Raw genomic sequence first — 13,706 nt, forward strand, 5'->3', positions numbered from 1 at the left:
GCAACTGTTTTTTATACGGGGCGAAGTGCCGCCTTTCCTCCTGCACCCTCGCCGTGAAGTCAGGGTACAGGGAAATGTTCATACCCTCGTACTGGAGCCTCACCTTGTCTCTGGCCACTCGTAGAGCCGTGTCACGGTCCCTGTAGTTGAGGAGTTTTGCAATTATCGGTCTAGGGGTAGCTCCTGGCCGCAGCCGTGGCCCAAGCGTGCGGTGGGCTCTCTCCACTATAAACATCGGAGAGAAGACGTCGTCGCCCAGCAGGGAGACCAAAAGTTTCTCCACAAAGAGCTCCATCTTGCCTGTCTGGGTCGTCTCTGCAACCCCCGTAATACGGATGTTGGAGCGCCTCGACCGGGCTTCTAAGTCCTCCGACTTGTCCTGAATGACCTGTAGTAGTCTGGAGAATTGCTTGCGGTCCTTGTCCCACTCGGTCTGCGCCTCCTCCACCTCCGTGAGACGCCTCTCTGACATGTCGAGGCGTTCCGCATGTTTATCCACCCTTTCCGACATGCGGTCCATGCGGTAAGTGAGTGAGTCTATCTTCGTGCCGATGGACGACATGCTTTCTTGCAGTCCTTTCTCCATGGACACAAGCATTTCTTTAATGTCAGTATACATTGTGTTGTCCGCGCCCTTGTTCCTAGGCGAAACGTCCGGCGCCGGCTCATCCGGGGCCTTCGCTTTGCGCTGTTCAAACGCCAGTTTGGTCTGGGTTCTATCGTTCTTGCCCATAGTGCGCAAGGAAGTCCGGGAGCGACCCGCTTCTGTATATGGTCTCCGATGCGTAGGCAGTGATTATAGGCAACCTCGGTGACTCAGCCCCGCGTTCACTTACAGGTCAAGTTTCGCTGTGCCCTCCGAATCTTGCAGACGCCAGTCCCAGGGATCGCCGCTGCGTGGGTTTCCCAATCAGTGAGCGGTACATCCAAGTTCCCCCAGGCACTAGTGCAGTCCTACACTCGGTTGCAGCCGAGTACAGTTGCAGAAACACAGTCCTGGGCCAGGGGTCTCTACACAGTCCCACAATCACTCCAAGGTATGGCGTCAGCAGCGCTGCAAACCGCGTCGCCAATATGCAGGAGTGTGCAGCCCCGTTCACATCAGGGTCCCCAAGCTGTCTCACTATTCCCGGTGCCGCAACGCAATCACCCAGGCCGTCCTCCCCAACTCTCCTCTGCGAGACACTTGGACGGAGGTGAAAAACGCAGATGCGCAGGCCCACCCGATCGAGGCCAGTGGCATGTGCCGTTGCGGGGGAGCCTGCACAAGTATCCGGCCGCTACCACGGCCCCAGCTCCCCTAGCTCTCCAGAGTCCGCAGCACCGCAGACAGACTGTCCAGCAGACGACCAAGGGAGGGGATTGTGTCTCAGAGGGTGTCCCGGGGGGGGGGCCCAGGTGCCGAGCACAGTAGAAGCAAACGCGGCGTAGCCCACCTTCAAGGGGCCTGGCGGGCCGTTAAATGCCCCGTAGTCTCGTCGGGGGTCCAAGCGCAATGCGCGCAAAGCAGTCTCCGTGTCCGCTTGCTGGGGGGGCTTGCAAGATCTCCAAAACGGGGCTACGCAGTGCACTCCCCCTTCTAAGAAAGGGGGGGGGGTGGCGCGGGACGTCTCAGGGAGCCTCACCGCACTGTTAGCCGGGTGCTTCTATCTGCCGGATCTTTGTGGGGGTCACCGGGTCTCAGCTCCCCCAGAGGCCGCACGTACAGGCACGCACGGCGGACAGGTATTCAGGCAAGTCCGCTGCCTCAGGCCTAGTCAGCAGACGTTGTCGCACTGCCGGAGCTCCGCGGGTCTTCCTCCGATTTCGCCGGCGGCTTCACCGATCGCTGCACCAAAGACCACAGAGCAGGTCTCCACCCCGAAAGTCCGGTGGTGGCCGTTGCTATAGGATATTTAACAGGATATTTCGGGTGTTGGCGCGGAGCTCAGCACACACGCGTCTTACATCGACGCTGGCAAGCTCCGCCCCCACCATGCATTAGCATTGTTATGGAGGACACTCAGCAGCTGCTTAGTTTCAAATCTTCAGAGTAGCTGGTACCGTTTAGTACATTTTATCGCATACTGTCCCAAGACTTCACATTTGGTTGCCTGCCACATTTAAAACTGTTCCCAAAGCTCTAGGTGACCTTTGAAAGGTCTGCTACTTGCAAAAGTCTTTCCATGTAGATGTCAGCACTATGGGAGATGACTATCAACATTCAGAAGCGAGAAAGTCATGCAACCGACTGCTTGTGTTTCACCCATGCTCCTTGTGGCTAAGTCAGAGGAGTAAATGTGCATCTGTGTGGACATGAGGAAGCCACACTCTGTAATCCAAAGCAAGATCTAGAGGAGCAAGAAAGATCTGATACATCACCTCAACACTGCTAAAATGGTTGACCAAATTGACTATATCCAGGTTTATCACTAACTCCAAGTGGAGAGGCCATCTTACTATATCAGCTGTTGTATCAGATAAATGCGCCCTTAGAGGGATAAGACATTCAGTCTTGGAGCGTTTTCTCTGTAGAGGTTCTTTAGGAGGAAACCATATGATGCATGCTCAGCTTCTTAAACTACGGTATTTGGTTTCCCCTGTAAGGAGAACATAATCAGATGCTCATTTGCTCAGTTAAAAAACCCTTTGAGGAGGCTTACCTTACACTCAACTCGTTCTTATCTTAGCGAGCTCCTGCCTCCAGTTCATTCAAGACTTAATTTCTATTAGGACCTCAGGACCAGGTCACGGTGAGGCTGTCATATTCATATGGTCAAAGGAAAGGTAATGGGCCGTGGATGTCAAAGAATTGTGGACTGTGAAAGTTAATTGCCTGACTTACATTGACCCCTCAGTACTGAATAAAGTGAGGAGGAGCAGGCGGATTTGTGAACTGGTGGGCGAGGTTGACCTGCAGATCATTTGTGAATGACTGGGTGAGTGGGTGCTGTGAGCATGTGAACGGTTGCATCAGAGAGATTCAATATGTGCTTGATTTGGTATTAGGAGGTTAAGGTGCTCTCTAATAGAAGCGCTGATAGCCACTTAGACCACATTTGTGTAATGGACAGTGCAGGTGTGTCGAAATTAGAACTTCCAGTATAATCAATTCTAATTGCTGCTTGTTCTTCTCCGCTGTGCACTTAATGGGATTTGTCCCCAGAATGTAGCATAACATGCAGAACCTCAGTTACTGGTTACTTTCCCATGTCTGGACTCAATTTCATAGACAATTCTGCTCAGATATACCACCTGCTCTGGACAGGTGCTGGCGGGGGGAGCGGGCTTTCAGGGAGCAGGTTAGGCTATAGGTTGGCCGGGGGATGGACATTCAGTGCTCTACCAAGCTGGAGGAGGTCGGACAGGGCCATGCGTCGCTTGTGGCCACACCCTCTGCCCGATCTGCATGCAATTTTACCAGCTGACATTTCGGGCTAGTAGATTTGAGCCCAGTGTTGCCACACCCAGTATCCCTGGGTGTAGGAACAACAGGCCAATTGTGGTCTGGTGAAGCGAGAGCCATCCCGGGGTCTACTCCCCCACTCATAATCGGCTGATAGTGTTGGTATTTCACTCACCTGCCCACATGAGAAGAACCACCACGATGATGATGATCTCGCCCGTCTCTAGATGTCGCTCCTTGTCCACTCCTTCCACAGTGATGTCACCTGTGAGGGTAAGATCATGCATTACTCAATAAGAAGCTCCAGGATTGGTCACGTGACAAGACAGGCCAAGGCCTGATGAAGTCTCTGCATGGGCGAAACCTCAAGTACAATCAAAGAACAAGGGGACCCTCTGCACCAAAGAGGACCCTTGGGGTATTACATACAATGCAGAGGATCATTCTTGGTTCAGGTGTAACACACATAAATATTTCATGGTCACATTAGTTGCCAAGATATAATTAAGGTAATTAAGTTAGCCTTCTCAATCATTGCTTAAATGTTAACAAGTATTTTTATTTCTGGCAAAAGAAGACTCGTAAAAAGTTAAGTGCACTTAAGGTGATCACCCATGGTCAGTGAGCGGCCTTCAGGCCCTGATGGTTGCTTAACCCCTTCGCTGCTCATGACGAGCTGAGCTCGTCATGAACAATGGAAAAATATCATTTTCAGCACAGGAGGAAAATATCATTAGCAGCCAAGGTGTTAAGGCGGGAGCTATTTTAGATCCAGTATGGTTTTGAGTCAATAGATAATTAATTATTAGATAACATGCATCACCAATGCAAAGTGCTTTCCGAATAATCCAGTTACTCAGGCAGACCACACATCAGTGGGCACAGGAGAATTTATGCACAGAGCCTCAAGCGGGTCAATGATTTCAGCAGGTGTTTTCTACAATAAACATGTCTTTATTCCACGTCATACATGACACATTTTCCAATTTCCCTCTTTTAAACATTGTATTTTGAAGATGCTAAGATTGGTTTAGTTTGTTGAGGTTTGCACCAAATTGGCATTTGCAGTTGGCATTTGGAATAAGCACTGAACATACATATTCGCCTAGTTTCCTGAACAGCCTTGCTCCTGGGAGCAACCCTTGCATTGCTTTACCTTACGGTAGCACTGAAGCGGTGGAGGTCCTACCTCTCCTCCATGCCATCTTCCTCTCCATGCTTTTCTTTCACTGATCATGTTGCCAACTGCACTGGCGGGAAAGGCCAGGGGCGGGATTGTCTACAATTTTTAAATGGCGTACCAGTGGAAACTGCTGGATCCTGGCAAGAAAAGGGGAGCAGAATTTCCCTTGGGCAAGACTCACTCCAGATTCACTCTGTGTCTACAATGAGCCCAAGAAGTAGTATGGGAGGAGTGTCTGGGACGGTCGTTATGGGCGGTCTCTTTTCCGCTACAACCATTCCACTGTGGCGGACCAGACTATTGAAGGATGGTGGACAAGGTTCCACTCAAGAGGCCTACGCTCTCCGCTCACCAACTTACTAGTTGCTGCTTTGAGGCGAGGAGGATGACAGGCATGGGAGGCCATGTCTGGGCCATGAGTGCAGCACTGTTTCAGGGAGTCGTGGAAGGATGAAACGGCATGCACAGAGCTGTATTGGGGCTGAAATCTGTAAACACCAATAAGTGAGGAAATTCTCTTCTTGGGAAAACACTGGAAAAACACCACCAGAGTTCACCAATAATGAATATGAAAACAAGACACCCCAAACACAAGCATTGTAACATGGAACATCAAGCTAACCGCTAGGTCCAGTCCTTGATTCCATGAACATCAAATGTGTGAGGTTTGTTATATGGTCATTGCTGAGATGCGGGGGAGATGTGAAGGCTAATCAGTGGTTTGGGCGACTGGGAACCAAGAAGTCAACCTGACCATGTCTCATAGTCTTTCAGTCTTCAGAGGTAGATCAGATTATGCTGAACACTGAGGAGCTTCCAGCAAGCTGAGTCTTGGGGGCTAAAACACATGAGAGGGAGAGGTGAGGCGCTCCCTCTGCGCTGGGCTTCAGTCCTCAGACTCATTGACACACATTCTTGTACTGCTTAATATGGCGGCAGGAACAGGCTGAGACTTAAAAACGAGAGTGGAAGAGGGGGAAAGTGGACCCATTTCTTTTGTTTGGTGAAAGACTGTGGACTTTGGAACGACAACCACATAACGATTATTGCTGAAGATTAAGCCACTTCTGGTGTATCTAAAGGGTGATGTTGGGCCCCACACAGGACTGAGTGATGTGTAAACAAGGATATAACACTTCCCATGGGGACAGTTAGTGTATTAATGTACCCATATGAGTGATGCTGGGCACAGAACCAGCTCTTGTGTACGTGGTCGGTGTAGGTGCTTACAACAACAACTGAGTAGCCTGGAAACAAGAAGCCAATAATTTGCTTAGAGTTAGGAACAGTAGACCTTGATTAGGTGATGCGGAGCACAGACCTGGCTCAGATATATGAAAATTATGTGAAGGACCACAACACAAGCGGGATGATTGGAAGCAAGTAGATTATGGTTCCCCTGGTCACAGTTTAGGGTTGGTGGAAACAGATGGATCATGTTGAGCACAGACCCTGTTCGTGTCAGGTGTAGCTAATGTGAGGCGCTATGAAACAAATGAATGATTTTGAGGAAAGACCTGATTATAGCAACTATAGGAGCAGGTTAAGGCTAAAGTACAAAAAGCAATGACTATATTCTTTTATACCCAGACATATGATCAAACTAGACCCAATGATAAAGCATGCCACTAATGGGGTGGGTGAGGGTCTAACAAACAAAATTTTTTGGTGTTTTTGAAGCAGGGTTTGCTTCTTCAAATACCCAAGTCTGGTCATACTTCTGGGGGTGGCATACACTATTGTGTTAAAGTTTTATTCTGGGAGACTGTCACCCCTCCTTGATAGGCGGTCTGGTCACCACCATCTCGGGTCATCGTGTTGTGGCTATCTTCTTTTATGTATATAATCAACAAGAGAGAAAGGGCTTCGCAAGGCCACTCTTGTACCCCTTATGAGTAGTAAATATAAATCAACAAAAGAGTGACTATAAAAGTAAAGGGATAGTCAGTTGCTACCACCAAGCAGAAAAGTTTTTCGAACAAAGAACAGTCAAACAGTTAGGGTTACATGCAGAGTGCCACAAGAAGAACCCTCAGGCACCAACAAGACAGTAGGTTGCCATTTGTCTTCATTGGGTTCTTTTTAGAAAATAGTGATTGAAAAGTTAAAAGAAGTGTGGACTACTCCCTGAAAATGGAGAAAATTATTTTATTAGGGGATAGCTTCCCCCCCCGGGAAGACCGATTGTTTCAGGTATTGGCTCATTATTGGAGCCATTATCTAAGTACTGCGACTTCTTCTTCAAGCCACTAATTCAGTCGACCAGTACGTATGTCAAGGACACTAAAAGTCTGTTGTCCTTACTTCTCAATGTTAAAATGCCCAACGAACCATGCTTTCTTGTCTCTTTAGACATTGAAAGTTTGTATACCTGCATCCCGCAGGATGCAACTTTAAAAGTTTTGGCGGATGTCCTGGAAAACACCACATGGGAATATACTACCTCCCGTACTTTTGTTATCGAGTGTGCCACCTTAGCCCTGAAGCGCAATTTTTTTCAATATGAAGATACGATCTACTTACAAAAGACGGGTACTTCGATGGGCAGCACTTTTGCCCCAAGCATTGCCGGATTGTATGTTCATAACTTTGAACAGACTCACATTTTGGCCACTACCAATCCTTACAATCTCAATGTTATCCTGTGGCAGAGGTACATTGATGATGTGCTTTTAATCTGGCAGGGTTCCGAGGAGAGTCTTCTGGCATTTTTCGATTGGGTCAATACCTGTGATCCTCACTTGAAATTTACCCACCAGTATCATCCTAACTCTATTGTTTTCCTGGATGTAACAATAACTAGGGAAGGGGATCGTCTAACCACAAAAACTTACTATAAGCCCACAAGTAAAAACAACTTACTCCACTTTTCGAGTTTTCACCCACGCCCATTGGGTGAGAATCTACCTTTTGGACAATATCTACGTATTCGTAGGAATTGCAGTAACCTAGATGATTTTAATACACAGGCAGAAGACCTAACTAATAAATTACTAGCAAGAGGTTACCTCAAAGGAATTTTGAGAAAAAGTCATAAGAGGGCTAAGAGCCAAAACCGTGAAGCCCTTCTGGAGGACTACAATAAAGACAGAGAAGCTGAGACACCCCTAACATGTGTGACATCGTACAGCAACATCTCGAACGCAGTGAGCCGGTGCGTAGGAAAACACTGGCGAATACTGACGAGCAATGGCCGAAAATGGAAGAAACCCCTGTTTTCCTATAAACGTGAGAGAAGTCTGCAAGACGCACTTGTTCACACCGTCCAAGGATCATGGACACCACTCTGGACAACAATGTACTCACAACATGGGGTCTGCCCCCGGTCACTGGCCACTACCCATGTGGAGGATGCAGTGTGTGTCACCTTACCACAGCAACGAAGACACTTCAGCTTGAGTCAGGCAAACTTTGGCAGGTTAGAGGTCATACCAATTGCAATTCATGCAAGGTTATTTATCTTGTGACATGTCCCTGTGGTCTCCGGTATGTGGGGATGACCACGAGAAAAATAAAACTGCGCATCTGTGAACACCGCAGCAACGTGAGGTGCCGCAAGAGTACAACAAAATTAACTGCCCACTTTCTTGAACATGGCCATTGTCCAAATGATCTTAGATGGACAGTTATAGAACAGCTCAATCTAGCAAATGAAAATAGCATTTTTGAGAGGGAGCAAAGGTGGATATACCGTCTTTATACGCACCTAACAGGTCTGAACGATGCCATACCCTGGGGTTCAGTAATGCGACGTTAATTCCCTTGCTTTTCCTGAACAACTGGTTTTCTTTCTTTATAACCCTTGAAGTAATAAGGGTCCCCTTCTCCTTTTTCCACACAAAAAAAAAAATAACTGTAAAGATCAGCTAATTGATGTTCTACTGGTAACATTCCAAACATCTGACACTTTATACTGGGGCAGTACAAACCAGGGTCTTAGCCTGTCCTAGGGATTAGAGAGTCGGAGCGATCCTTATATACATTCTGTAATCTCAAAGGGCATTGTGTTTTAGCCCTGCTGTTATTACACTTATGCCGTTTGATATTCTAGCGAGCTGGGTTTATTTATTTTAAACAAAAATTTTAAATAATAATAATAATCCATTTAGATGTAACTGCAGCTAAGTCCTGTCGTGAATAGGAACATTCAGCGCTCCGTTCAATCTGAGTGCAGGCTAATCTCCTTTCTAGACTTCTTCATATAGCCATGTAGCTATTCGGGTGTTTTGTGACAAAGACAGGAGAAATAAAGTTTGAGAACTTCAACATCCCATATCAAAATTCACAGAGCCACAATGTACTAATTTAGAGACGAGGCCCTTTAAGAAAAACAAAGAGAGTCCGACCCACGTGACTGTCAAACTCGTCGACGGGCACTCGCTCTAAACCAACTAGTTTATAACCGAGCATCCATTGCGGTTCCGTATTTCCGGGCCGTGGACGTGGTATCAAGCAGGTTTACATGCGGGGAGTCGCGGGAGTTAGGTAAGCGGGAAGCGGTGTGCTTTGCTTATGTGCACGTACTCACAGCCGGTAGCTCTTTCCGGGTACCGGCGTTTTGTGTCACTAAAACTATCTGTGCAATATCATGCTGCTTCGTTTGTTAGCAAAACCCCGATCCTCTGCAGCGTTGTAAGATTTGGGCTTCATTACTTTCCTAGGTTCCCGAGCGTGAAGAATTTCCCCCAGCCGCGAGCCCATGTGGTGCTGTCTAATCGACATGCGTGTGAGTATTTAATACGATGAGGCATTTTACTCCCTGTCTCTCCCATTTGGTGAAGGTGTATTTTTAGTACGCTCAGTATTCTGAGTATTCTGTTTGCCAATTGCGATTGGCTGCTGAATTGTTTTTAAAAGATGGACACTTGTACAACTATATTGATTAAAATAATTTTTCCATTGCGCTCCTTTCACTTGATAGTTGACTGCGCTCATAGTGGTTTTTTGTTTGTATTTTAACAAAAAAAAAACGGTTATCTCTCACTCACAATTTTTCCGAAATTAATTACGGAGGCCTGGAAGGGACTTTAGTAATTTATACATATGAGTCAGTGATTACCATGTAGGCAATATAGTGGGAGCTACCGAACATAATGATGTCATTATAACTCAATGTTCACACAGTGGGTGATGTTGCTTGCACCATTGAAGGTAATGGTTTTCATATTGTGTAAAAAGTATAAAAGTTTGAAATAGAGTGCCTTTACATTTTTCGTTCTTTGTTCTGTTTATCTTTCTGTACAGACTTAAATCCCTCACATACAGGAGGAGAAGCACTAGGAAGTTTCAGTGCTCTGATTACACAGAAGGTCGTAATCCTTATATATTTTTTCTACCTCAGTTGGCAGGGATGCTTTAGTGTGCTTCACCCACGTGAGGTAGTTGTGTATGGTCCTGATGAATGCTGAGCTGAGTTTAGTCTCTTAGTAGCAGAAACACGTCGACCTATATTGTTTTTTGTTTAGGACTGGGTGGTTCAAATTAACATAACCACCATTCTGTCCGACTTTTCACCAAGATTTTAATGAAGTTAGAGCTACCCCCTAATAAAATAATTTTCTCCAATTTCGGGGAGTAGTCCACACTTCTTTTAACTTTTTAATCACTATTTTCTAAAAAGAATGAAATGAAGACAAATGGCAACCAACTGTCTTGTTGGTGCCTGAGGGTTCTTCCTGTGGCACTCTGCATGTAACCCTAACTGTTTGACTGTTCTTTGTTCGAAAAACTTTTCTGCTTGGTGGTAGCAACTGACTATCCCTTTACTTTTATAGTCACTCTTTTGTTGATTTATATTTATCTTCTTTTATGGTCACAACTTTCGGTCTGGTGGACACTGATTGGATAATGTTAGACACAGCCCTTGTTTGTACGCGTGTCAGGAATGAGGACTCACTGGAATCGACACAGAGGCGAAGAGCATTGAATTTACCTTGATTCGAGCTGTTGGACGGCAGTCGATCTGTCTCCTTCAAGGTCCGGAAGTGGACCCGCTTGCTGGCCTGGCTCTCGCTGTAGAGCCCGATGGATTGAACCTGGATGATGTAGTCCGTGTCCTCTTCGAGGTCCCACAGCACACATGCCCGGTTTGTCGTGTTAACCTCTCTGATGAACCTTTGCATATGCCCATCCTGCCTCTGCGGAAACCCAGACAACAGCAGGATGAATTGACAATTAATTTTTATTTATTTATAGAGTTTGATATAGCGCAAACAAGATCCCGAAAAATATCAGAGCGCTTTACAAAGGAAGGACATGAATCCAATATCGACAACAAGTAAGAATACACAACAGGAATACTTGCATAAATCCCAGATCAATAAACGCATAATTCCCAGAGAAATGAATCAAGGAGAGTAGTACAATAAACGGGTATGTAGCAGGCTACGAAAGGGGGTACACAATGCGAACAGAAGAGCATAGATCCAATATCGACATCAAGTAAGAATGCACAACAGGAATACTTGCATGTTTCCAAGACAAGTGAATCAAGGAGACTAATACGATAAACAGGAATATAACGCGCTACGAAGGGGGACACACAATGCCGTAAAGAAGAGCAGCATCACATGAAGGTACAATCGTTGTAGGAACAATGATTTCGAGCAAGTGATCCTAGCCCAAGTTAAAGTAAAAATGTGTTCATTAGGTAATCAGGTAAAGAGTACAAGGAACAGGATCCCACAAATAGAAAGTTTGGGGTAGTGGTGGTAATATCCCCAATTTAAAAATGCCTCTTAGCATTTCTTATACTCCACGGTGGCAGAAGGGCAGGTATTATGTAGCCCTGTAAATGTGCAAAAAGAGTTCAGAGGGTGGGTTTGCAGATAATAGGAGCAAAAAGAGAAAATCTACTTGGGTGCTGGGTGGTTATGTGACCGGGGTTAGGCTGTAGCCTGCATTACCACAAAAAAAGGGAAAAAGCAACCCCACTTCCCTCTACAACTCTTCAAAAAAATAAGAACAATCTATTGGATAAAAATGATTTGCTATTATTATTTCAAGTCAACGTGAACCGCGGGTTTATTAGTATTGGCAGCAAGATTTATTCAGAAACCAGTGACTCCAAAGCATGAGTTAGATGTACCCTGACCTCAGGAGACAGGTCATGGAGCTCCAGGTTCACACCCATGGGCCCGGATAGCCCTTAAAATTCTAGTCACTTATGATGACAGTTCAGATCCTTTGAGATTGGACCAATGAGATTCACGTCACCGGCATGAGGGTCACGTTGATTGCTAGGCACTGGCATGCATGTCCCATTGATTACGGGGCACTAGCTCTGAGGGCCCATCAAATATTTGGCATTGGAATGGGTGAGCCATGCATTTCTAGGCACATCAGTTTCTAGCATGGAGGGCCCATCAAATACTAGGCGCTGGCATGGAGGGCCGATCGATTACTAGGCGTTGGCATGGAGGGCCCATCGAATACCAGGTGTTGGCATGGTGTGCCCATCGAATACTAGGCGCTGGCATGGAGGGCCCATCGAATACTAGGCGCTGGCATGGAGGGCCCATCGATTACTAGTCGCTGGCATGTAGGGCCCATAGAATACTAGGCGCTGGCATGGAGGGCCCATCGATTACTAGGAACTGGCATTGAGCGCCCATCGAACACTAGGCGCTGGCATGGAGGGCTCGTCGAATACTAGGCATTGGCATGGAGGGCCCATCGAATACTAGGCATTGGCATGGAGGGCACATCGAATACTAGGCGTTGGCATGGAGGGCACATCAAATTCTAGGCGCTGGTATGGAGGGCCCATCGATTACTAATTGTGGCATGAAGGGCCAATCGATTAGTAAGCGCTGCCATGGAGGGCCCATCGAATACTAGGCACTGGCATGGACGGCCCATCAAATACTAGGCGCTGGCATGACGGCCCATCAAATACTAGGCGCTGGAATGGAGGGCCCATCGAAAACTAGGCGTTAGCATGGAGGGCGCATAGAATACTAGGCGCTGGCATGGAGGGCCTATCGATTACTAGGCACTAGCATGTAGGGCCCATAGAATACTAGGGGCTGGCATGGAGGGCCCATCGAATACTAGGCATTGGCATGGAGGGCCCATCGAATACTAGGCATTGGCATGGAGAGTCCATCGAATACTAGGCGCTGGCATGGAGGGCCCATCGAATACTAGGCGCTGGCATGTAGGGCCCATAGAATTCTAGGTGCTGGCATGAAGGGCCCATAGAATACTAGGCGCTGGCATGGAGGGCCTATTGATTACTTGGCCCTGGCATGGAGGGCCCTTTGAATACTAGGTGCTGGCATGGAGAGCCCATAGAATACTAGGCGTTAGCATGGAGGGCCCATCGATTACTAGACGCTGGCATGGAGGGCCTATCGATTACTAGGTGAAGACATGTAGGGCCCATAGAATACTAGGCGCTGGCATGGAGGGCCTATCGATTACTAGACGCTGGCGTGTAGGCCCCATAGAATACTAGGTGCTGGCATGGAGGGCCTATCGATTACTAGGCGCTGGCATTGAGGGCCCATCGAATACTAGGCGCTGGCATGGAGGGCCCATTGAATACTAGGTATTGGCATGGAGTGCCCATCGAATACTAGGCGTTGGCATGGAGGGCACATCAAATACTAGGCGCTGGTATGGAGGGCCCATCGATTACTAATTGTGGCATGAAGGGCCAATCGATTACTAGGCGCTGCCATGGAGGGCCCATCGAATACTAGGCACTGGCATGGACGACCCATCAAATACTAGGTGCTGGCATGACGGCCCATCAAATACTAGGCGCTGGAATGGAGGGCCCACCGAAAACTAGGCGTTAGCATGGAGGGCCCATAGAATACTAGGCGCTGGCATGGAGGGCCTATCGATTACTAGGCGCTAGCATGTAGGGCCCATCATATACTAGAAGCAGGCATGGAGGGCCCATCGAATACTAGGCATTGGCATGGAGGGCCCATCGAATAATAGGCATTGGCATGGAGAGTCCATCGAATACTAGGCGCTGGCATGGAGGGCCCATTGAATACTAGGCGCTGGCATGTAGGGCCCATCGAATTCTAGGTGCTGGCATGAAGGGCCTATAGAATACTAGGCGATGGCATGGAGGGCCTATTGATTACTTGGCCCTGGCATGGAGGGCCCTTTAATACTAGG

The 13,706-nt window shown here is 47.4% G+C and overlaps 1 protein-coding gene across 1 annotated transcript in view; it reads right to left on the bottom strand.

The window, feature by feature from the left end:
• Nucleotides 1–13,706, bottom strand: part of FNDC4 (fibronectin type III domain containing 4) — a 550,876-nt gene that overhangs the window by 22,192 nt on the left and 514,978 nt on the right. Inside the window, exons 4-5 of the mRNA XM_086928174.1 lie at nt 10,501–10,705; nt 3,561–3,650 (exon numbers count right to left, since the gene is read on the bottom strand). Of these exons, the coding sequence (XP_086784300.1) occupies nt 3,561–3,650; nt 10,501–10,705 (295 nt within the window). The remainder of the gene's footprint in view (nt 1–3,560; nt 3,651–10,500; nt 10,706–13,706) is intronic.

Source organism: Lissotriton vulgaris, chromosome 6 (assembly GCF_964263255.1).
Source record: "Lissotriton vulgaris chromosome 6, aLisVul1.2, whole genome shotgun sequence".
Lineage (NCBI taxonomy): Eukaryota > Metazoa > Chordata > Amphibia > Caudata > Salamandridae > Lissotriton > Lissotriton vulgaris.